General features: G+C 35.3%; 1 protein-coding gene across 3 annotated transcripts in view; it reads right to left on the bottom strand.

Moving 5' to 3' along the window:
- Window positions 1–27,630, bottom strand: part of TOX2 (TOX high mobility group box family member 2) — a 1,557,917-nt gene that overhangs the window by 381,123 nt on the left and 1,149,164 nt on the right. For 2 of the 3 annotated variants that reach the window (XM_044090259.1, XM_044090258.1), the window contains exon 4: window positions 22,428–22,658. The exons of the other annotated variant lie outside the window; for it this stretch is intronic. In XM_044090259.1, the coding sequence (XP_043946194.1) occupies window positions 22,428–22,658 (231 nt within the window). The remainder of the gene's footprint in view (window positions 1–22,427; window positions 22,659–27,630) is intronic. 3 annotated transcript variants of the gene reach the window in all.

Genomic DNA, 27,630 nt, shown 5'->3' with positions numbered 1-27,630 from the left:
CTGAAGTTATAGAATAACTGCAAAGTGAAGGCTTTAGTGTAGAAAGTCTAGCAATGGTTATATCACAGCATGATAGAACAATGAGTCCCCCAAGTAAGGAGAAACAGGAAGAGTGGGAAACATCTGAAGAAGAAATATGGACATGGGAAAGAAAATGAGATTTAATATGGTGCAATATTTATACAATTGAGAAAGCAAACCTTATCAATACAAAAAAGCAGCACCAAAGCTATCTTAAGAGAAATACAGGCAAAGGCATCCAGATATGGAAAGTTTTACAATACAAAAAAATGAGAAAACAAAGGGGGGAAGTAGAAAAGAGGATTAGTAATGGAGAAGTTAAAGAAATAGAAAGTGAAGGTATGGATTCCATGTGAAGTAAAGAATTTAGTATAGAAAATCTAACTCTGATGACATCACATCATAATAGAACCAATCCCCACATTAAGAAGAAACCAGTAAACTGGGAAGTATCTGATCATTTGCCATATGAAGATACTTTGAGACCTGCATTAGGAAGTCAGTAGAAAAGTTCAGCTGGAGTTGCACAGCAAGAGAAGGAACAGAAAACTGTGGTAACTCTGACGCAGACTGTGTGGAGTGATAGGACAGTCAGTTCCCACATGAAAGAGCAAGAGATGACACAGGATGAAGCTGAAGAGAATATGGAATGCGAAGATGTTCTGGAACTTTCTGTAGAAAGCCTGCAGGAAATGGAGAATAAAGAATGTGCCCTTGGTTTAGAAGAAAAACAACTAAGGGAAGACTTGCTTGCTTTACTAGAGATGGATAAACATATAAAGATCAATGAAAGAAGTAGATTACAGGAAGTCAATAAGACCCAAAATGTTGGATGTTTGTTAAAACAAATGATCACAGTAATCAAGACTGTTCATAGAAACTCATGTGATATAACAGAAGTAAATAGGACATATAACTGGGAAGCTAAATTAATAACAGGTAAAGTCTTACCACAAAAACATAGGGCAGTAAGGGAAATGAAGGGTAGAAATCAAATGCACATGGAAGTACCGAATAGACAAAACTATGAAGCAATTAAGATGAGAAGTGTTGCTGTTAGAAGAGTAGAGAGGAGGAACAGATCAACAAAAATATTCTGAAAGACAGATGTGATAAAAACAATATACAGTATCAGAACAGACCAGGATCTATTGCACACTATTGCAACAGGCAGAAAATCTTAGAAGATATGTAGATAAACATAAAGGAAAAGTACAAAATAAGCAATGTATTGATGACACAAAAACGTTTTACAGAGAACTGGGAATCAAGACAAAAGGAAAAGAAACGCCACCAAAAAAAAAAATAAATAAACATGTTTTGGGAAAATATCTATGAAGATCCTGTGGAACATAACAAAGATGCATGGATAGAAAAGAAAAAGAAAGAATAAGAAGTTCAAATGTGCAGAATAAGAAATGGGATAAAGTAATGGCCAGAGAAATTGAAACCAAAGAACTGCTCCTAACTGGAAAACCCCAGTCCAAGATGCAGTACGTAACTTCTGGCTAAAAGTATTAACATCTTTACATGAAGATGTAGACGTGTAAGAATTATTTATATGTGCACCCCGAACAGATGCCAGTCTGCTTAACAACAGGAAAAATGATACTCCTCCTTAAGAGTGAACCCGCAATATATTCCAAAAACTATGGACCAATAACTTGCCTTCCAACGATGTGCAAACTATACATTGGAGTTGATGCCAGTAGAGTTTATACTCAGTAAAAAACTCAATCATGGCAATAGAACAAAAGGGTAACAAAAGAAAGTCATAGAACAAAGCATCATTTGTTGTTAAATAAAGTCATAATGGAGAACGGTAAAAAAGGGGAACAATCTAAGCATGACAAGGACAGACTACAAAATAGCATTTGACAGCATCCCACATTTATGGATAAAAGAGAGCTTACATATGTATAAGACATGCTCTACAATGATCTATTACATTACAGTGACCATAAAACTGTTGCAAACCACTTTGTAGCTTAGCAATGATAAAGGGCAAACTATTATCCCAGGGATAAAAATTCAAAAAGGGATATTCCAGGTTGACTGTTTGCTACTGCTGCTCTTTTGTCTTGCCCTTAACTCATTAATATGTCTTAACAGATTAAGTTATGGCTACAACTTGGCTCCCAGAAAACCCAAAGTGTAAAGAGTCCTCATCTTCTTTTTTTGGATGATTTAAAATTGTATAGTTTAATAGATGAGGAACTGAAAGCACAACTGCAAATGGTCAAAACTTTCTCAGATGAATTGAGAATGTCATTTGGTCTTGATAAATGTAAAAAGCAAGCTTTAAAGCAGGAAAGCTGCACACCAAGAAAATATCAGTCTGGGATAGGAATGTGATATAAAAGAACTTGAGCAGGATGAAGTGTATAAATATGTAGGAACTGACGAAAAATCAGCAGTAAAACATGAACAAATGCAAATAAAACTTAGTAAGGAATATGTTAGAAGACTAACCTTAATACTGAAAACAGCCTTGACATCTATGAACAAAGTCCAAGCTATAAACCAGTTTGCTCTTACTGTTCCAACTTACAGTTTTGGGGTGATTGACTGGCCCCAAATGGTATTGAATCAGTTGGACAGGAAAACAAGAACAATGCTTCATGCTTATCAAATGAGTTATAAAAATCAGCGTACAGCAAGCATTATAGTAGTTTACATCGCGTGTGATCACCTATTACCAACAGTTAAAAATTCGATGTGAGAAAACCAGATATACTAGTCCATGCAAGGAAGACGAAAGTAACACTGATTATTAAAATTGCTACACCCAGTAATTACAGTACCAGGATTTGAGGGCAGAAACAAGGGTGATGTGGAAGAAAGATAGCCAGACCGTTCCAAAAGGAGTAGGAGCGATGGGTTTCATAAAGAAGAATTTATAGTCATATTTAGATATGTTACCGATACATGTAACTCTGTATGAACTGCAGAAGGAGCCAATTATGGGCAAATTGCAGGTGCTGGGAAGAACACGTTTCGCTAACATCAAAGATTGAAACAATTCATGAATTTTAATTATACTTTGACTTAGGAATGAGGTCCATTCCCTTCATGATGTTAGAAACCAAAAAGACTTGAAAAATTAAACCCAGTATTCTTCAATATTCTACACTGATCAATTAATTTGCATTAACTATGAAACAGAGGGAACCACTTTGCAGCTAGGGTATAACAAAGGGCAAATTATAATCCCGGGTATAAGCATTCAAAGGGAGATATTCCATGATGATTCTTTATTTTTGCTGCTATGTTGTCTTGCCCTTAACCCATTAAGCTATTTACTTAATAGATTAGGTTACTGTTACAGTTTAACTCCTAGAAGCCAATCTACTTTAAAAACACGTCATATACTTTTTGTGGATGATTTACATTGTATAGTTCATCAGATGAGAACTAGAGAACACAACTACAAGTGTTTAAAACTTTCTCAAATGATATAAGAGTGGTGTTTGGTTTTGATAAATGTGCAAAAGCAACATTTATAAAAAAGAAAGCTTCAGCACCAAAATAAATATCAACCTGGGACAGGGATGTGTAATAAAGGAACTTGAGCAGGACACAGTGTAAAAATATTTGGGGATAGAAGAAGGGAAGAAGGGCAATAAAACATGAACACATGAGAATAACTCTCAGTAAGGAATACTTTAAAAGCTAAATCTAATATTAAAACTACTTTGACATCTAGGAATAAAGTCCAAGCTATACATCAATTTGCTCTTCCTGCTCAAATTTTAAGCTTTGGTGTGATTTATTTACCCTAAACAGCACTGAATCACATGGACAAGAAAAATGTTGCATACTTATCAAATGACCTCAAAAAATGCATACCAAGATTACTTATCTCTCTCTCTGAATGAAGTGTTTTCCTCTTGAAAAACTGACTACTTGTGTAGGTCTGCAGTTCTAAGACTACATACTTATTTGCTGACCTCACTATATCCAGTGAAAATTCTAAAGTATGAAGAGAAGAGGGGCAGCATTCACAGTCCGGGGCTTCACATTTTCATAGCGGTGATCCGCAAAGAGCACCAACATGCGGATTTGCAAATCCCAGGCTGTGAGCATGTATACGAAGATCAGATCAACTCCCCAACACTCGAGTCCTTGGATACCAACGAAACAAAGTCTTTATTGTACAAAAGAAAGACACTGGAGCTAATACACAGGGTTAAGCGCTTTCATCTGTCTGATCGCAGATTTCATCAGAACCATTGTGCTCCTACATTCCACAGTATTTAAAAGTATTTAGGCGCCAAAATGTAATTAGTTAATTGAATTCAATTAATAGTGTTGAGTTAGACTCCACTGTAAATAAATAAAATGTTAAAAATATGTTGAAAGCATTCTGAATTAAAATCATATGTATGTTGAAAAAACAATAATACATACAAACATCTAATACATTTCTTCACTATACTTACTCCTATGTAAACATATAAATAAATTGATCTATATAAATATAAATATAAATATTAATCTATAAATATTAATCTATGTAAATAATTGTGTTTAAAATATGTTAAAACGTTAATAATACTTATGAAACTCCAATCTATTGCAATCAATCAATACACTGAATTGTTATGTTAATAGCCTGTACGCAATATAAAACTGGATAAATGCTTGTAATAAATCATACAGTTTGGTAGTTCAATAAATGTTCCAAACACATATTTGAATACACATACTAAGCTGTACAAAAAGTGTATACATACTATACCGGTATGTTAAAATGTACACAGGTAGTTCAAGGGTTAGCACTAGAGTGTATTGTGTACCCCTAATATCATACATACAGGAAGATGCCTGTAAGGGAATGTGCTATGTGAGGTGTAAAATGTACGCTTTTAGTTTAATTCCAAAAAGGGTTTGATACTGATAAAATCATTTAAACCAGGTGGTGTAGTTGCATCAGTACATATTTGCCATTTGCTTTCTATCCATGACAGGTATGTCTTCCAATTCCCTCCTTTGTCACTGATCTCAACTTGGTCAATAATGGCAAACTTGAAACTGTGCTCATTCCCTTTTTCTGCAATGTGTTTACATAGGGCTTTTTTCGTATCACCCTTTTTTATCCTGTACATGTGTTCATAGATACGTGTCTTCAGTTTCCTCTCAGTTTTGCCTATGTAATAAGCTGGGCATTTTTTACAGGTAGCTATATAAACTATGCGTTGTGTATTGCAATTTCGTTTTGTACCATATGATGGTGTTCATAATGTTGTCTAACTTAATTTTGTATTCAGTGTCTATGTGTGCACATTGGTTGCATGTACCACATTTAGTTGTTCCTTTCTTTCTTTTATCACCTGTATCTCTTTTTATATACTCCATTATTCTTTTAATGTTGCTGCCCATTTTGAATACTGTGTCAATACTTGTTCCTACTATGTTCCCTATTGCTCCAGCTGTGTTGATTAACGGCCAATGTTTCTTCAATATTTCAATAATAGCACTGGAGAAAGGGTTGTAGGTAATCACACATACTCTTCTATCTCTTTCGTCCGTTTTAGAAACAATGGACACTGTACCACACCCCGATAATGGTGTATACTTATGACCCCATTGGGCTTTAACGTATGAAGTGACATTCTCCAACAATTTCTTTGGGTACCCTCTGTCCGAAAATAATTTTGTAATGTTAACCAACTCATTAGTCATAATTTCCACAGTGGATGACATTCTTGCCGCTCTTATACTCTGTCCCTTAACTATATTCTTAAAAATATGTTTAGGATGGCAGCTGGTATAATGTATATAGTCGTTGGAGAAGGTAGGTTTCCTGTATATCCTTGAGGTAAAACCTGTTCCTGTGTTGCCTATCCAAGTATCCAGATAGGCAATACCTTCCTTGTCATGCTGAGAAGTGAATTTCAAAAATTGGGTGGTGTTATTGAGATAATCCATGAATGGGGCAATCAATTCTTGTGGTCCTGTCCAAATAATGAAAACGTCATCCAAGAATCTGGTATATAGACTGATGTGCTTGTAAAACTCACTAGGGAATATAAATAAATTCTCCCACTCGAGCATGACCAGATTAGCAAATATGGGAGCGCAAGCTGCTCCCATGGCTACACCTCGAGTTTGACGGAAATATTCACCTGCATGTGATATGTAATTATGTTCAAGTACAAGCCCCATCATGTCCATAATAAGATTCACTCTATCCCAGCTGCAGCCGGAATATTTACTTAAGCTGCTTTGAAAGTACTCCAAACCAATGGATGCTGGTATACTTGAAAATAAATCTTGCACATCTATTGTAAGGAAGGTCAGTTCTTTGTCCCATACATCCTTTGTAAGTTTGCTTAGAAAATCCCAGGAATCCTTGACCATGTGATCCACCCTGGTATATATCTGCTTGGTCCAATGGTCTATAGTGGTTCCTATTTTGAAGGTTTTCGACCTAGATCCTGAAATAATGGGTCTAAATGGAGGGTTGTTCCTGTTCTTATGGATCTTAGGGATACCAATGATGTGGGCCATAATCGGATGTTCAGTTTTCAAAAAATCATATAACTCTGTTGTGATACGGTTATCAAGAAGATATTCCTCAAGAGTTAGGTCAATTCTTCTATATCCTGTATTTATTTGGTTGATAGATGTGTGCTCATAGTTCCCCGACTCAAGTAGTATTTTATTAATTTCGTTGAGGTATAGTTGACTGGAATATATCACTATACCCCCTCCCTTGTCGGGTTTCATTATTCTGACTTCATTGTTTAATATGAGTTCATCCATACATCTTCTTTCCCCTACTGTAAGATTATCTGCAGGGGGTATGTATCTCTTACTTTTATTGTTCGATTCCTTATAAAGGTGATAAATATCCTTACAAACCATTTTTTCGAAGCTAGCTACATTACTATTCATAACAGGAATATATGTGCTCTTTTTTACAAGTTTGTTTCTATTCTTTGTAGGGTTATTCTTGCAGGCATCATCATTAAATTGAATAGCTAGGTTCAACCGTCTACAAAATAGTTTGATATCTTTAATTAAATCAAATAAGTTGAATTTTACCATCGGAATAAATTTCATTCCCTTACTGAATAGGGATATAAAGTCATCTGTGACTTTGATATTAGTGTAATTGTACACATTAAACCCTTGATAACTACTGATTGTGAGATTATTCTCAACACTCTCCCCTATCACCGGGGTTTCTGTAGAATTTTGTACTTTGTCTATCCTTTTGACATAATTGTCTGAAGTTTCCCCAAGTGTGTTGCGGGTATTCGTATCAGGGGAACCTATTAACTCAGATAAGTGTGTGGGGCATATATCAACTACAGGATCTTTATCTGTAAAAGCCACCTTTTTCTTTTTCTTTTTCTTAGAATGCTGAACATTCAAAAACATCTTTGTTGTTTTTTTGGAGCTGGATAATAACGTCCTCCCTGAAAATTTTCATCCTCATTTACTCTGTGATTCCTCTTTCTACCCTTCGTAGATACCACCTCAAACCTGTCTTTCTCATCAATGTCAAAGCGTGGCCAAATATAAGCTCTTTCACAACTATAGAGTTCCAAATCTCTCTCTATTTTATGCATTTTCCTATCGTACATTCCTAACTTTCCCTTTCGCTAGGTTGAACTGGTTAGAGTAACAATCATACCAACGTTCAAAAATATCATCATGTATTATAGTTTCATTTAAACACTCCACTTCATGCAAAAGTTCATTCATCCTTAATTCATTGCATTTGATTAGTTGTTTCATGTAAGTAAACCCAAAATTATCAAACATTTGGTTAAAATCCGTAACAATATTAGGGTTTAACTTAATACCCAAAGGTAGTTTAAAAAATCTCAATCCCTTAGGTACTATATGTAAACTGAGACACTTCTCAAGATATGCATTGTCTATCCGTACACTCTTTAACTGCACTAATTTTTTGCCCAACAAATAAATTCTGTCTTTGATATCATCCTGTTTGTTAATATATTTATTAGGTCTTTCAGTGTGTTGCGATCCTGCCGCTGACACTGTTTTACTTTTAAAATCAAAATCATCTAACAAAAAATCATTAACCATATTGCCATTATTTTTTTCATTATAGTCCAAGGTTTGTTTGTAATTCCTTTTAGGGCTGGATAAATATTTGTTATAAACAGTACCTGTATTTTTGTTCTTAGCCATGTTGGCAACAGATGAATAAGTACGCTTTCAACATATTTTTAACATTTTATTTATTTACAGTGGAGTCTAACTCAACACTATTAATTGAATTCAATTAACTAATTACATTTTGGCGCCTAAATACTTTTAAATACTGTGGAATGTAGGAGCACAATGGTTCTGATGAAATCTGCGATCAGACAGATGAAAGCGCTTAACCCTGTGTATTAGCTCCAGTGTCTTTCTTTTGTACAATAAAGACTTTGTTTCGTTGGTATCCAAGGACTCGAGTGTTGGGGAGTTGATCTGCTATTCGTGTGGATTGTGTTGTTTGTATACTTTCATTTGCTTTATCCAGTCGTTGACATGGCAGAAGAGGCTACCCCGAGCACTTCATTGAGCTCTGAGGAATACCGTACTCTCCGGACTGAGATGACATCACTACAAGGCGACGTCAATAGGCTTTTGGAATTAGTCAACAAGCTCACTGAAGCGGTTTTAGTGAGCGGAGTTAACGCTAAATCTGCCAACAACAGTAGAACGGAGACTGTTGTGGACAGCAGGGCAATCGGCCACTCCAGAAAAACTAGAAACTCTAATAGCACTGTCACAGCACAATTGGTGCTTGTGGACGAAGCTATTGACAGTGCAAATTCGAGCGATATCCCGAATGGACAGGGCAAGACTTCTATTAATGGAGATAGGCGACAAATCGACTTAGGAGATAACACCGCAGACATCTCTATGGAAGCAGACTTCACATTCTATTTTAGCCTATTCCATACCAATGATGAGAACACGAGAAAGGGTGCACGCCCTAAACTGCACCAGGACAAAATACGTACTTATTCATCTGTTGCCAACATGGCTAAGAACAAAAATACAGGTACTGTTTATAACAAATATTTATCCAGCCCTAAAAGGAATTACAAACAAACCTTGGACTATAATGAAAAAAATAATGGCAATATGGTTAATGATTTTTTGTTAGATGATTTTGATTTTAAAAGTAAAACAGTGTCAGCGGCAGGATCGCAACACACTGAAAGACCTAATAAATATATTAACAAACAGGATGATATCAAAGACAGAATTTATTTGTTGGGCAAAAAATTAGTGCAGTTAAAGAGTGTACGGATAGACAATGCATATCTTGAGAAGTGTCTCAGTTTACATATAGTACCTAAGGGATTGAGATTTTTTAAACTACCTTTGGGTATTAAGTTAAACCCTAATATTGTTACGGATTTTAACCAAATGTTTGATAATTTTGGGTTTACTTACATGAAACAACTAATCAAATGCAATGAATTAAGGATGAATGAACTTTTGCATGAAGTGGAGTGTTTAAATGAAACTATAATACATGATGATATTTTTGAACGTTGGTATGATTGTTACTCTAACCAGTTCAACCTAGCGAAAGGGAAAGTTAGGAATGTGTACGATAGGAAAATGCATAAAATAGAGAGAGATTTGGAACTCTATAGTTGTGAAAGAGCTTATATTTGGCCACGCTTTGACATTGATGAGAAAGACAGGTTTGAGGTGGTATCTACGAAGGGTAGAAAGAGGAATCACAGAGTAAATGAGGATGAAAATTTTCAGGGAGGACGTTATTATCCAGCTCCAAAAAAACAACAAAGATGTTTTTGAATGTTCAGCATTCTAAGAAAAAGAAAAAGAAAAAGGTGGCTTTTACAGATAAAGATCCTGTAGTTGATATATGCCCCACACACTTATCTGAGTTAATAGGTTCCCCTGATACGAATACCCGCAACACACTTGGGGAAACTTCAGACAATTATGTCAAAAGGATAGACAAAGTACAAAATTCTACAGAAACCCCGGTGATAGGGGAGAGTGTTGAGAATAATCTCACAATCAGTAGTTATCAAGGGTTTAATGTGTACAATTACACTAATATCAAAGTCACAGATGACTTTATATCCCTATTCAGTAAGGGAATGAAATTTATTCTGATGGTAAAATTCAACTTATTTGATTTAATTAAAGATATCAAACTATTTTGTAGACGGTTGAACCTAGCTATTCAATTTAATGATGATGCCTGCAAGAATAACCATACAAAGAATAGAAACAAACTTGTAAAAAAGAGCACATATATTCCTGTTATGAATAGTAATGTAGCTAGCTTCGAAAAAATGGTTTGTAAGGATATTTATCACCTTTATAAGGAATCGAACAATAAAAGCAAGAGATACATACCCCCTGCAGATAATCTTACAGTAGGGGAAAGAAGATGTATGGATGAACTCATATTAAACAATGAAGTCAGAATAATGAAACCCGACAAGGGAGGGGGTATAGTGATATATTCCAGTCAACTATACCTCAACGAAATTAATAAAATACTACTTGAGTCGGGAACTATGAGCACACATCTATCAACCAAATAAATACAGGATATAGAAGAATTGACCTAACTCTTGAGGAATATCTTCTTGATAACCGTATCACAACAGAGTTATATGATTTTTTGAAAACTGAACATCCGATTATGGCCCACATCATTGGTATCCCTAAGATCCATAAGAACAGGAACAACCCTCCATTTAGACCCATTATTTCAGGATCTAGGTCGAAAACCTTCAAAATAGGAACCACTATAGACCATTGGACCAAGCAGATATATACCAGGGTGGATCACATGGTCAAGGATTCCTGGATTTTCTAAGCAAACTTACAAAGGATGTATGGGACAAAGAACTGACCTTCCTTACAATAGATGTGCAAGATTTATTTTCAAGTATACCAGCATCCATTGGTTTGGAGTACTTTCAAAGCAGCTTAAGTAAATATTCCGGCTGCAGCTGGGATAGAGTGAATCTTATTATGGACATGATGGGGCTTGTACTTGAACATAATTACATATCACATGCAGGTGAATATTTCCGTCAAACTCGAGGTGTAGCCATGGGAGCAGCTTGCGCTCCCATATTTGCTAATCTGGTCATGCTCGAGTGGGAGAATTTATTTATATTCCCTAGTGAGTTTTACAAGCACATCAGTCTATATACCAGATTCTTGGATGACGTTTTCATTATTTGGACAGGACCACAAGAATTGATTGCCCCATTCATGGATTATCTCAATAACACCACCCAATTTTTGAAATTCACTTCTCAGCATGACAAGGAAGGTATTGCCTATCTGGATACTTGGATAGGCAACACAGGAACAGGTTTTACCTCAAGGATATACAGGAAACCTACCTTCTCCAACGACTATATACATTATACCAGCTGCCATCCTAAACATATTTTTAAGAATATAGTTAAGGGACAGAGTATAAGAGCGGCAAGAATGTCATCCACTGTGGAAATTATGACTAATGAGTTGGTTAACATTACAAAATTATTTTCGGACAGAGGGTACCCAAAGAAATTGTTGGAGAATGTCACTTCATACGTTAAAGCCCAATGGGGTCATAAGTATACACCATTATTGGGGTGTGGTACAGTGTCCATTGTTTCTAAAATGGACGAAAGAGATAGAAGAGTATGTGTGATTACCTACAACCCTTTCTCCAGTGCTATTATTGAAATATTGAAGAAACATTGGCCGTTAATCAACACAGCTGGAGCAATAGGGAACATAGTAGGAACAAGTATTGACACAGTATTCAAAATGGGCAGCAACATTAAAAGAATAATGGAATATATAAAAAGAGATACAGGTGATAAAAGAAAGAAAGGAACAACTAAATGTGGTACATGCAACCAATGTGCACACATAGACACTGAATACAAAATTAAGTTAGACAACATTATGAACACCATCATATGGTACAAAAACGGAAATTGCAATACACAACGCATAGTTTATATAGCTACCTGTAAAAAATGCCCAGCTTATTACATAGGCAAAACTGAGAGGAAACTGAAGACACGTATCTATGAACACATGTACAGGATAAAAAAGGGTGATACGAAAAAAGCCCTATGTAAACACATTGCAGAAAAAGGGAATGAGCACAGTTTCAAGTTTGCCATTATTGACCAAGTTGAGATCAGTGACAAAGGAGGGAATTGGAAGACATACCTGTCATGGATAGAAAGCAAATGGCAAATATGTACTGATGCAACTACACCACCTGGTTTAAATGATTTTATCAGTATCAAACCCTTTTTGGAATTAAACTAAAAGCGTACATTTTACACCTCACATAGCACATTCCCTTTACAGGCATCTTCCTGTATGTATGATATTAGGGGTACACAATACACTCTAGTGCTAACCCTTGAACTACCTGTGTACATTTTAACATACCGGTATAGTATGTATACACTTTTTGTACAGCTTAGTATGTGTATTCAAATATGTGTTTGGAACATTTATTGAACTACCAAACTGTATGATTTATTACAAGCATTTATCCAGTTTTATATTGCGTACAGGCTATTAACATAACAATTCAGTGTATTGATTGATTGCAATAGATTGGAGTTTCATAAGTATTATTAACGTTTTAACATATTTTAAACACAATTATTTACATAGATTAATATTTATAGATTAATATTTATATTTATATATTTATATTTATATAGATCAATTTATTTATATGTTTACATAGGAGTAAGTATAGTGAAGAAATGTATTAGATGTTTGTATGTATTATTGTTTTTTCAACATACATATGATTTTAATTCAGAATGCTTTCAACATATTTTTAACATTTTATTTATTTACAGTGGAGTCTAACTCAACACTATTAATTGAATTCAATTAACTAATTACATTTTGGCGCCTAAATACTTTTAAATACTGTGGAATGTAGGAGCACAATGGTTCTGATGAAATCTGCGATCAGACAGATGAAAGCGCTTAACCCTGTGTATTAGCTCCAGTGTCTTTCTTTTGTACAATAAAGACTTTGTTTCGTTGGTATCCAAGGACTCGAGTGTTGGGGAGTTGATCTGCTATTCGTGTGGATTGTGTTGTTTGTATACTTTCATTTGATGTATACGAAGATGGCAAGGAGTTCCTGTAAACACAACTCCGATTGCAAAAGTATAAAAAGCTTAATGTATAAATGACAGGGGGATATTTACTACCCTGTTAAAGGGCTTTACACATATGCGTATGCGTCATTTCATAGACATGACTCTATAATGCACTCATTTGCATACTAAGTGTGTAAATAGCCCTGGACTTGTGCCAGTAAACATCATTTTTTTTAATTTCTCCAAGTATTTTGGATTTCTAATTCCATGATGGAAATGGACCCCATTCCTAAGTCAAAGTATAATTAAAGTTCATGAAAATAGTATTGTTTCACTCTTTGATGTCAGCCAGTAATGCTCTTAGCAGCACCCGCAGTGTGCCCAGTAATAACTCCTTCTGCAATTCATATGGAGTTGCATGTATTGGTAGCATATCTGTATACGATTGTAGACTCTTCTTTATAAGACCTGTTGCTCCTACTATTGGAACTATCTGGGTAGCTTTCTTCCACATTGCTCTTGTTTCTGCTTGCAAATCCTGATATTTTATAACTTTGTGTCTCTCTCTGTACACAGGACACTGTAGTCACTGGCTGTGGTGATTTCAATGATCAATGCTACTTTTGCCTTCTTTTCATGGACCACTATATCTGGTTTTCTAGCATCTATCTTTTGAACTGTTGGTAATGGATGATCCCATGTGATGTAGACTTTGTGGCTCATGTTTCCAGTGTTTTTCAGCCACTTCAATACCATAATATTTGCACAATCTCCAGTGCAACAGTCTTGCCACATTACTATGCCTTTCAGTATACAATCCTTCTGCCATTAGTATGTCGCAACCAGCAACAAAGTGTGCAACTGTTTGCAATTCAGTATTACAAAACCTACATTTGTCTGTTTCTCCCATGTGTTCAATGGACTTTGTAAACCAACATGTACGTAGCCCACTATCTTGGGCCACCAATATTAACCTTTCATCTCTTGGTTTGAATTTGCCTCTCCTTAAATATTCCTGCATTCGTTCCTGATCAACATGAAGTTCTTCAGGAAGTTTTCTACACTTGACACTATATTTATGTTTTTTCCACATTTCTTGCCTTCTCATCTGGTCCTTCACCTTTTATTCTTCCTTTTGTTTTTTTGGCACATTCAGTTGCTACCTGATTTTTATCTGCTTCTGGTTTGATTTCCATTCCTGCTTGACACCAATATGCTTATGCTAGATTAAGCAGAGAAGTCATCTTAGATTTATTCTCCTCATATTTCAAAACTTTCACTTCATTTGGGTTTTGTGAGGTCAGCAAATATATGTGGAGTCCCACGATTGCAGATCTATACGTGTAATCAATTTCAAGGAGGCCCATCCCTCCTTCGGAATGTGGAATATATAATCTTGGTATGCACTGAATTTTATAAATCATTTGGTGAGAATGAAGCACCCTTCTTATTTTCCTATCTAATCTATCCAACACATTCTGGTGCTAGTCAAGCACTCCAAAACTGTAAGTTAGGACAGGAAGATCAAACTGGTTTATACCTTGGATTTTATTCCTAGATGACACTGCTGTTTTCAGGATTAATTTAAGTTTTCTGAAGTATTTTACTAAATTTTATTCTCATTTGTTCATGTTTTAGTGTTGCTCCTTCATCAGTTCCCAAATATTTACACACTCCTTCTTGCTCAAGTTCTTTTATCTCACATTCTTGTCCCAAACTAATGTTTTCCTGGCAATGCAGTTTTCCTGCTTTAAAGGTTGCTTTAGCACAATTATCAAGACCAAATAACATTCTTATATCATGGGAAAATGTTTTGACAACTTGCAGTCGTGTTTTCAGTTCCTCATCTGATGAGCTATACAGTTTTAAATCATCAACAAAGAGAAGATGAGAAGTCTTTACACTTTGTTGTCTTCTACGAGCCAGATTATAGCCATAGCCTAAGCTGTTAAGTAAGCAGTTTAATGGGTTACGGGCAAGGCAGAACAGCAGCGGTGACAAAGAGTCACCCTGGAATATCCCCCTTTGAATTTTTATCCCTGGTATAATAATTTGTCCTTTATCATGGATTAATTGGAAAGTGATCTGCCAATGTTTCATGGTCACTATAATGTAGTCGATTAGTGTAGGGTGTATCTTATACATTTTTAAGCACTCTTTTATCCATGAATGTGGGATACCATCAAATGCTTTTATGTAGTCAATCCATGCTATACTTAGATTTTTGCCCTTTTTACAGTTCTCCACTATGAATATATTAAACAACAATTGATCCTTTGTTCCATATGACTTTTTTTATTGCCCTTTCTTCTAAATAACTGTAAACTCCGTTGGCATCAATTCAGTTTTCAGGGAGAATACAAAGATGTGATGTGAGGGGAGATAAGTTGGTGCCTCTGCATGCCTGGATATTTTTACTAAAGAAGTCACTTGAGTAAATGTGTCATTTTGGTGCATGTGTATACCCTGACATTTTATGGAAGGGCTGCTTGGTTTATGCATTGCAGCTCCAATATCGAAGGTGAAGCATGATTTTAACAATGGATGTGTGTGCAACAGGTATGTTGGACTACGAATTGCAAAACCATCTCATCAGCAAACTATAATTTACAACATTTCTCATTTGCATCTCATTATTTTTCAGGCTAAGCACATTAGCATAAATAGCCTCTATGAATTGGGCATTTGCTATGCTCATTCTAAGCTTCAGAAATACCCCTACCACATTTGCACAAGTAACTTTAAATACTGGCTGGAGTCTAAGATGACATCTTTGGGTAGTTTAGCAGAAGGATTTTGGAACAGCGTTGGAATAAAAATCAAACCAGAAGTAGAGATGAATCAGACAGTAACTGAAAGTACCAAAAACCAAAATAAAGAATATAAAGAAAAGAACCGGAAGAAGCAGAAGAAAGAAAGAAAGAAAGAAAGAAAGAAAGAAAAAGAAAGAAAGAAAGTCCACAAATATAGTGTCAAGTATAAAAAACTCCTAGAACAACCACATGTTAGCCAAGGTTTGACAAAGCAATGGTTACAGAAAAGTAAATTCAAATCAAAAGACGAAACGCTAATAATGGTGGTTGATGATAATGAGCTATATATATGTTTTCTCACAAATTCTATAGAAACAGCAGAAGAAGCAGAGAAATGTTGTTTCTGTAAAACAGAACTTGCAACAGTTGCACATTTTATTGGTGGGTAAAGATCGGTACATTGAAAGGTGCAATAATGTGGAAAGACTGTTGCACAGGGGATTGTGCAAACACTAATACAGAAGTAGCTGAGAAGCACCGGAAACATGAACCCATACCTCTCAACTTCTTAGAGTAAGAAATCTGGACAAAGTCATAAATAATGGGGGGGGCAAAGGCCCAAAGATAGGGATGCTTTTTAAATATTGCTCTCACAAACTTAGAAAGTTGATAAGACTAACAGGTTTTGCATTAACATGAATTTTCTGAAAAGACATGAAGTCTGAAACTCAAACATCTTTCATTATTTTCTGACTTCATTCCTCAATGATTTGCCAGTGATCTACCAGAAAACCACAATTTTATGAAAAATAGGTTAAATATATGAGACAAAAATCTAGACATTCTGCAAAGTTCTGGACAGTTGAAAGGTATGCATGAACCACAAAGCATAATTTACAGTGATGAGGCTCATATTCCATGGGATCATCAAATACTAATTTAAAAATAGATGCAAGAAAAAATACATATATTAGTCTGAGAAAAACTGGGAAAAGTAATGGTAACCACTAAAATTGCCACACATAGTGATTATAGTGCTTTATATACTGAGACATCTAAAGTCATAAAGTACCCTGATTTACATGCAGAAACAAAGGCAATGTGGAAGAAAGATCATCAGATAGCTCCAGTAGACGTTCAGGCAAAAGGAATAATAAAAAAAAATTGCAACCATACTTAAATATGCTACCAATACATGGAACCCCTTATGACGTACAGAAGAAGGCAATTACATTGGGGGTGCAGAGGACAGCAGTGTTGTGAAACATCAGATACTAAATCAAAGCTAATCTCATGAACTTCAATAATGCTCTGACTTAGGAATGAGGTATATTCCCTACATGATATTAGAAACACAAAACATTTAGAGAAATAAAAAAGCATCTGACAGACAGTTATCTGAAACAGCAAAGTGGGTTGAGAAATTGTAGTGGCCTTAGATCAGGATGAGTTGCTTTGCAAATGTATTAAATAATTATATAAAGTGCTACATGATGGTCTAAGGGAAGGGAAGAATTATATCAGGCCATGATGTTCAACACTGCCTTGGACAAGGAGCCCACTTTGGGGAGAGGTGTACTTGTTTTGGAGTTCTGAAGTTAAGTCAAGCCACTCATTTATATTTTAGTTGAATGTAACTAGTTTTAAGTGGGTGATAAGCAGACATAGAAGGTAGTCCCTGTAAGGATTAAAGAAACCATTCATTTTTATTGAATACTGATGGGTTGATATCTGGATAATTTGCAACAGTTACCTTGGTTCCCATAGAAAATAATTTAAAATATGTCTGGATGAGAACTCTGGCTGCATGGTGGGTTTTAGCTGAAATTAGAATAAAACCACAGATGCATTTCTGAGCTGGGGACAAATAACTTTAGCAATCATGAAGTTGATGATAACTTATGGCCCAGATGCAATGATGTATAAATCATTATTTAACAGTGACAGCAGCATTTTTGAGGAAATGGAATATTAATATAACACATAAAGTACATCCATAGTGCAGTTTTCATTTTTATTTATTTCATTAATCTGATAAGGACCACAAGATACATGTGACCCTACACAGGTATATTTCAGGAGTGGTGATCTATTCAAAGCACATGATCAGAGTTGTACAGTAATATGTAAGTTGATGACTCAGACGCGGGTCACCAGGATATTGTTTTATTTAATTAAATGGCTATGTATCTATTTACTGCAAAGTATAGGGCCCTACACTGCTAATATTTCTGTAGTGAATTCTTTCACTTCTGTTATGGGTTCTAGTATGACTTCCTTTTATTAGTCAAAATATATAAGTAAAGAACAATAATAACACTTGAAAATGTATCGAAACTGTGACATAATCAAGTGAAAACTATCAGTGGTAAAGTTACTTCATGATAAGACAGAAGTTCTGTCTCCTTATGAAACCAGCAAAAAGATCAAAAACATTCATCATTTTTAAGTAGACTGAGTGAATCAACAGAATCCAAAACGTGGTCTTTCCTAAAAGATATGTACAAGATAATACAGCCTAAATTCAGAGGATCTACATTTGAACAAAAATGGAGAAAAGTGTTTTGTCACAGCTATGATGACAAATATATACAGCAGCCTTCCTTGGGAAGTTATGATGTCATAAGGGTTGATAACGGTAATAAAGCATCAACATATAAGAGGCAGTACTTACATAACAAGACAGACTGGCTAGTTCAAGCACTCATAATCTGCCATAAACATATTTATACCTAAGTGCATTAAATGCATTAACTAAATAGATTATACCTTATTAATCTGAAATATTAACAAACAACTAGGTCAACACTTATTTTCCAACCTATCAAAAAATCTCTATGAAAAATAGTGTCAACCAGTATCAAAATCAGAAGCCACATATTTAAGTAATGCAATGTATTTAGTCTCACATGCACACTTGTTGTGACTGCAACTTGGTATAATATGGTGGTCTCAAAAGAAATTCAAATAACAAAACGGGAGGCCAGCAGACTATGGTAAATCAGTATTTAATAATGACATGAAAGCAAAGAGCAACAACAGACCAGCTTCGGCTATAAAAAGCACATAGCCTTCATCAGTGTCAATACAAAAACAATAACTGCATTGTTCAATTTTATACTCAACCTGTCATTGGTCATTCAAAAATTCTCATTGAGACCTGGTGGAAATAAACCACCCAACTTAATAATCCACTTATTTTCCTTGGTGTTTAGTACAAAGTGCCATCCAGCTTTATTAGTCCTATTATCAGTGATCCTATCTATAACAGTAAATCTAAAGTTTGCGTTCCTGTGTGTCAATGAATGTTTATAAAGGGCATTACTAGGTTTTTTTGTTCTGATGTCACTGGAGTGTTCAGATATGCATAACCATAAGTGAATAGAAGTTTGCCCTACATCTGTATATAATTGATTATAACATTGAGCAAAGAAGTTATTGTTTTTGTATTGACACTGATGAAGGCTATGTGTTTTTTATAACCAAAACCAGTCTGTTATTGCTCTTTGCTTTCATGTCATTATTAAATACTGATTTTCCATAGTCTGCTGGCCTCTCGTTTTGTTATTTGGATTTCACTGTTTTGGGGGCGTACAGTTGCCATACATGCATGGGGCTGCTTCGTTTTGCTTTGGTCTCAAAAGAAAGACATAAAATTACAGTAGTATGCTCCTATACTTAATTCTCAAGTTGACTACAGGAGGCTTTTTAATCACATCTTACGAGTCATGAAAAAGAGTTTGATACACTCATGTTCTTTTTTGGGAAATGCAAAGCAAAATCTGAATTGTTTTATTGGATATAGTTGTACTTACAGTTTTTACATAGATAACATGAAAATAATATGGTTAGTACAGGCAATTTTCAAACTCTGGACCCAACCCAATTTGGATTTGTTAAAGGTTGATCATGCCTATTAAACATGGTTGACGTCTTCAAAAAAGTCACCAAGGACCTGCATGAGGGAAAGACAGTTCATACCACTTATCTTGACCTAGCAAAGGCATTTTACACAATCCCTCACTCAGGTATTATAGAAAAATTCTCCCAAGTTGGTAATTAACCCCTACATTAACAGATGGTTAGCAAACTGGCTCACCAACAGGCCACATACCGTCAAAGTGGGTGACTTTACCTCTAGCAAAAGACCAGTCACCAATGGTGTACCATAGGGTTCTATTCAGAGCCCTTTATTGTTTGTAATTTATTTCTCAGAAGTCCAGGCAAACTTGGGTGGCCTGTGGCTGACCAAGTTCACTTATGACTGCAAGCTGGGGAGCAATCATAGTCCCCCAGTGATGTTAATATACTACAAACAGGGTTAACACAGACAAATGACTGGTGCTAAACCTGCAGATTAAAGCTAAATGCAAAAAAAAATGCATTATTAGGGTCTATATTAGATCAGCAAATGCTTAAACAAGTGAACGCTGATTGATCAACCTTATTTTAGCGAAAGTGAAAAATATCGAAGCAGCAGAAACCCGAATTTTTTCCTAGGGAAAGAATTCAGTTGTCCATTTCTGTTGCTTCAGTATTTTCAGTGCTGTGGTGGAAAGTTACGGGTCGGATTCAGGTAAGTGTGCGATTCTGTGGATGTGAGTGTTAGGGTAGTTTAGGTGAGTTAGGGTTAGGGCTCAGGTTAGGTATGTGTGCGATTGTGTGGACATGAGGGTTAGGGTGGATTTAGGTGAGTTAGGGTTAGGGAGCGGGTGAAGTGAGTGTGTGATAGTGACAGACCTTAGGGTTAGGGTTTGGGTTAAGGTAAGTGGATAGTTAGTGGTGTGTGCATAGTTTAGTGTAGGGTTAGGTGTCAGATTTTAGGTGTATGTGTGTGGATTTCTGTTTGTTTGGTGTGCTTGTGTTGTGTGTATGTGTTTTGGATCAGCGATTTTTTTCCCTAGGAAAAAAAATCGCTGATCTGACAGTTTGAGATTGTAAGCTTTCGCTTACAGAAGGTCGATCAATCAGCGTTCGCTTTTTTAAGCGTTCGCTGATATAATATAGACCCCATTATTACTCCCTTTGGGAAAGCTGACGTCCCTGCTAATCACATTATAGACAGCAACCCTCTAAGTGTAGACCCAGTGGTATGTGATCTGGGTACTCAGGTTGAAAGCAAGCTGAACTTTGGCCACCATGTATCAGAGTATTAAGAAAATCCTTCTATGTGGCAACTCTTATAAGTAAAGGTATCACATCTAGATCTAAGGATGTTATAATGCCATTGTACTCGGCCCTCATCAGATCAATAATTGAGTACAATGCTCCCTTTTGCATGTACCTCAACAGACATCTGTAATGATTGCAGAGACCACGTAGGTTTCTCACCAAGAAATTACAGGGTACACAAAACAAGTCATACGCAGAAAGACTGAAGATCCTGTCACTGTAGTCTGTCTCCTACAGGTTGCTAAGGGGGTGACCTGTGCCTGGTTACAGAGCAGCCTCTGATCCGGCTCTGATGGCAATGCTACATATTCATAAATCAAACTGCATGAGGGTCACTCACTCCAAGGATTTTAACTTAACCTCTGACATGAAAATATTTCCAAATAAACACAAATTAAATTACAGTAATGCTCAGCCATCTATCACAAACTTATCACCCCCAGCGTAGCAATGACATAACTTCTCAAGTCCAAAAAACAGATTGTGGATGGCTGTGACTCTTGGCTTTATCTAGTATTTATTAAAGGTACCATTTTAGTAGTCATGTCAATAAAAATATCTCAGAAGTTATCAGTTTTGTAAGATAGAGTTCATTTGCATGTACATAAAATCCAAACTTTAAAGCTGAGAAGTAATTAAGAAATTGTTAATCATATTGTGCTTTTTAGAAGCAGCAATATATTCTCTAAGAATAATTTTCCATAGGACAGATACACAGTTTTTCTGTAATGACTGACATTATCTTTACCCAATCATTTTCTTGTCTGCACTATTGTAGCACATAGGGTCATGTGTGTTTCCCTCAGTGTGTTTGTTGAAAACTAGACTGTTACATTTGCTTTAAGAAATTACACAAAGGATAGTATACATTCAGTCTAAACACTCAAGCCATAGTAAAAGGCACCACAGCACCATCAGATCATCTCACATGCTACTAAACAAAGCAGCTGTTGATCAACAGAAAACAAGAATGCACAGACAAAAAGCTTTTGCTGTATATTAATATACAGTATTAATACAGAAAACATAATGGTATTAAACTTTCAGCTGACCAACTGTACATATATGCACTATAAACAATTACAATGTACAGTCAGGGCTGGTTCATTTACAAACTTTTGTTTTGGTAATTTTTACATGATGAAAATGTATTAAGGAAATAAATACATGTCTTAAACAGTTCTAAAAACAAAACAAATGCTTGATCCAGGCATTCACTGTCATTATTTCTTTTCACATAAGATGCTGTCAAGTTAATACTCTGCTTCTTTTACTTCCAAAACAAAACTTAGAATAAGGAATATAAGCTTTATAAAATGGCCTTTTGTAATTTTTAAAAGAAAAATATTACTTCTGCACATACCTTAGAATGTGAGTCAGTCTCCTCCTCTTGGGTGGAGCTGGTGGGAGAGGGTGTGGCAGATTTACTCCCTGGGGGTGAGGGGGAACCATGGGTAACACCACTTCTTTCACCCATCTGGGAGATCAGCTTGGACTGGCTGAATGCACTGGGTAGCATCCCTGGTCGGTTGATCAGGGGTATGTGATGATTAGAATCATAGAATGAACCCTCTGAATGGATCGCCTCTTGTATCTAGGGTTAGGAAAATATTGTTTTAAGTCACGAATAGGTTCAGTATAAATTTAAATGTTAACTTCATATATTCTAAGTTTTGCTTAAAATAACAGTGGAACAGAAATGGGCAAACTTGTTTTCTCAAGAAGAAAAAATAAATGCTAAACATTATGCTAGAATTCTTTGCAGACCTAGAAGATGTTAAGTCTAAAAAAATATTTTCCAATGCAACATAGAAAGCACAAAGCCAAATACAGCTTAGCAATGATTTTTATTAATTTCAACTACAGCTAGAGTTCCTTGTGAAAACATGTTCATTGCTCTTTAAATTCCTGTATTTCAGAAAGCAATTTGTTTATTTGTGCAGGTATTAATAGTTAATGCCATAGGTAACAACTTACTAGCAAGCTACAATATATTTTCCTGTTTAGCTTTAGACATTAAATACATTTTGCCTTTCTATACAGACTACTTTCAGAATGTTATAGCTTTCAAAATATATGCATTGACTGTAGTACAGTGTTTCACAAGAAACAATAGTCATATTTTACCTTATTCTTCTTCCATTTCTTCACCTTTCCCTCTTTACAAAAACATTGTGTTATAAACTTCCTAATATTCTCCTGTCACTCACAGCTTATGCTGGGCTCATTACAAGTGCAGTCTGCTCTGCTTAAATAAACAGAAAACGCAGTTTACAAAATCCAGTGTCCTCTGACATTACCAGTCAGTACTCTTCAGAGAATCATAAGTATTACTTTTGGCAGCGTTACCTAATCACTTTATATGCTGCAGGTATTTGGAAACACTTGGTTGTGTAGTTTGGAAGAATTCATGTGCTCCACGTGAATATAGACTTCTTTGGAGGCTCACACTATTGTGTTCAGATTCTAGAACCCTCTTCTATACCAGCAACTGGCTATATTAGTGATTACAAATATAAGCCAATATCCCAAACCACAGACTGTTAATGTGAAGATGAATTAATACATAAACATATGCTACATACATATACATATATATATATATATATATATATATATATATATATACATATATATATGTATATATATATATATATATATATATATATATATATATATATACATAGCACAGCAAATATTGCCTTAAAACAATAAGCAAGATCCTGTATGAAGAATATTGCATAATGAAAACATCTCTCTCTCTCTCTCTCTATATATATATATATATATATATATATATATATATATATATATATTATGTTTTCTTCCCAGTAAGAAGGACAATTTGTATCAGCCTGAAAAGTGAAGCAGTGTGCTGACAAGCACTTAGAAAGAAACACACAAAAAAACTGAAACAAAAACAGGATTTACAATGATAATCACAATTTCATATAGTCCAGATAAGAAATATCTAATGCCAAAGATGTAGCTAAGTATTCTGGTGCCCATTCTAGTTCTCCATTCAGGCACCCCTCACATATTTAAGATGATGGCGCAAAAAAAAAAGGCCCTAATATGTATTTTGCTACAAATGTAACAAGTGGCTTGCTACAGTTACATAACTTAGAGTACAAAAACTCTTCAGCCCTGAAAGCTGTACCACTTAATTGGCATCTGCCAATGGTAACCCCCTAACACACCCTGTGGATTTGCCCCCCTTGCCCTGCCCTAGGTAAGCCTCTGTCTAACTCCAGAGAAAATAGCATTTCTTAGTAATGACAATAAAAACATAACTAAATAATGCTAAACAAGGGAGTGTGTGATCTTGGAGTTACTATATATAATTAACAGGGACTGCAGACCCCACATAAGGGGGTGCACTGGGATGTCCTCAGCATAAAACTATGTTTTCGATGGTTTTGTTTGCATGCTCTAAAGGTAGACCTCAGTGCATGCGTAGTGATGGGACAATATTTGCTTTCTTGATATTTTGTCATAAATTTTAGTAATGCTGACATTTGTGCATTTTGATTTAATTAATTATACCTATAATTAATTTTACCTACACATATGTATATATCTGTGTATCTATATATATCTAGTTATGTATATATATATATATATATATATATATATATATATATATATATATATGTATATATGTATATATATAAATGTACATATGTATATACACACACACACACACACACACACACATATATATATATATATATATATATATATATATAATATGTATATATATATATATATATATATATATATATCTATATATATATATATTTACAAACTTGGAGAAAAGGAAAAAGTAATAAAGAAAAGTAAGTTCCACCATTACCTTTTTCCTTCCTCACTGCATCCAGAAAAACTGAGCACAACATTTGCAACAAAACCAGCTGCAATGTACTGAATCCATTCTCTTTCTTCTCAAATGTTTTGTGACACTAAGTAATTCTACATGATTATTGAACACATTGCCATCAAAATAAGTCACTTGTATCATTTTCAGCCAATGAAGTAGTTCTGATCAGTTCTGAATTGGAAAATGTTGACACCTTAAGTCTGAATGTTAAGGGTGGATGGAGGCACTGGATATAAATTAGAGCATCCAAGGCCATGTCCATTCCAGAATTGATGGACATGCTCCACCTAAAGAAAACCATATCCCCTCGAGTCAAACGTTCTAGGGATCTAAACCTCATCACAACAATAAATAGGACGTGCTGGAGTGATAGAGTCTTGTCCCAGAGACTTCCCATGTTTTGGAACAAGATTCCAATCTACATTAGGCAGAGCTCTTCACAAACAATCTTCAAGAGAAACCTTAACGAGTGGATGGGAAACAGAAAGTTTACCCCGGGGATCACTTCAGTGGCTCTGCTGGACAGAGGCACAGGGAACTAATCTAAGGGGCGGCGAAAGCCAACACATTCTGGCTAGGCTTACAAATGCCTTCGGGCAGATAGCCTAGTACCTACCTATGAACCTATACTTCAACATCAGAAAATGTCTCTAGAGCAGTCAGTAACAACAAGCTACTATGACTTTGTAAGGATACTTGAAACTCTAAATAAATCCCATCACAAGATTAGTTTTTCCTGTATATATTTTTCTGGAATCTATAAACTGATAATAATTCATGGCAGCTAAACCAAGGCAGAATCCTCTAGCCTAAATGATCAAGTTGAGGTTTCGAACATTTAGGATGATATCTTTATAGATAACCAATTATTTTATGCACTCTTCAGATGTCACATTTCTACAACCTAGTATCTCACATGATAGTGAGATTCAGGCAACTGAGGGTTTTTTTGAATATTCTAACATCTTTTCACCTGAATTCAATGACCTCTTAACAATGGTACTTGAAGAGGTATTAACAAAAACCTAACAATAAAAAAAGCATACCAGGACCAAGACAAATCCAAAATAATAAATAATATGTAAGCCAAAAATGTCCAGTAGGCTGAAGTGGATGTATAAAAAATAAACTTTAATAAAATAGATAAAAACAGATGAGTGCTTTCGCGAAACTATCGCTTCTTCAGACCATAAAACATATGCTGCAACAAGGCATTTTATAAACAACCCTTAACCAATCAGATACAGATTATGATCACATGGCATTCATCAATGATTCAAGCCTCTCCTTTTTAGGGCAGGCTTTGAAGAAATAGCATTGTTTATCCTTGGAAATACATCTGCTCTAAAATCTAAAATCCATTTCAATTCCAGGAATTCAGTTTTATTAATAATGCCACCTTCCCTAGTATTGACATTTCATTGCTGCAGAACTAAAAACTTAAATTTATGAGTTTCATCAAGCTCTGACACATGCTTAGCTAGTGCATTATTAAGTTTAACATTCCGTATGTCAATAACATGTTCCAGTATATGTTCCTTCAAGGTACCCCTTCCCAACATAGAACATTTCACATACTATACATTGTGCCATGTAAACAAGATTTTTACAATTACAATCAGCAGAGAAACAAATTAATCTCCTTATGTATTCTAGGATGAACAATAGAAGTGGTAGACCAAATAAACCTACATGCTTTGCAGGATCTACAGGCATAGGTACCTTGATGTTCAGATTGTATCCTGGTGTGCCTGGATTGTTTGCAACACAAGCGTTATTTTAGGGTTTTATTATTCCTAAAAACAAACTGTGGGGTGTCACCAATAATTCTGCTTATGTTTTCATCCCTCATTAAAATTGGCTAATTCTTCTTCATAATGTCACATACAAAATTAATATTGTTAGAGTAGGTCTGAACTATTCTGTTCTTATCAAACTTATTGACAGATTGTGGATCAGTTTTTTGCATCTCAGGCCTTCTGGAAAAATAGAGTGTAACTCCTTTCATGCTGACCTCTTCAGTAGCCCGCTCTATTACTCCTATGCTCTATCCCCATTCCAATAATTCAATGTATAAGGTGTCTAAGACCTTTTTTAGGGCTAAAGAACCTGATTCTTAACCACATTTCTGGCAAGGTGTCGGGGATGCATACTAGTGTTGTGTAAAATATTATTTTTCTTACAAGGCTTCCTATACATACTGTAGATAAGGCACCTAAATCATTAATGTTAATCAATACATCTAGAAACTCAATGCTTACCACAGAGCTGTGCACAGTAAAACTAAGATAAGATGTTGTGTTCTGCAAATAATCAATAAACTGATTTAAAATATGGGATGGTCCTTGCCAAACAAAAAAGATCTCATCCACAAAACACCTGTAGAACTTCACATAATTAACAAAAAAAGTGCTGGAGGAGATGGATTGCTTCTCCCACTGAGCAAGAACTAGGTTCGCATATGAGTTAGCACACGCTGTCCCCATAGCAACCCCTAGTTTCTGCAGAAAGTACTCAGTTTCAAAAGTAAAAACATTATTCTCCAAAATCAAGTGTAATAAAGTACAAATAAACCTTTGAATCCAAAAGTGTCGTTTCAGACACAAGAAACATTCTAACATTGTTACCTCATAGGTCATTAGGGATGACTGTGAAAAAATAATTCACATCTAAGGTTACAAGGATA

The sequence above is a fragment of the Protopterus annectens genome, chromosome 12.part0, assembly GCF_019279795.1.
Source record: "Protopterus annectens isolate FY-2018-M chromosome 12.part0, PAN1.0, whole genome shotgun sequence".
Taxonomy (NCBI): Eukaryota; Metazoa; Chordata; order Ceratodontiformes; family Protopteridae; genus Protopterus; species Protopterus annectens.
This window is presented reverse-complemented; position numbering and strand designations above follow the sequence as displayed.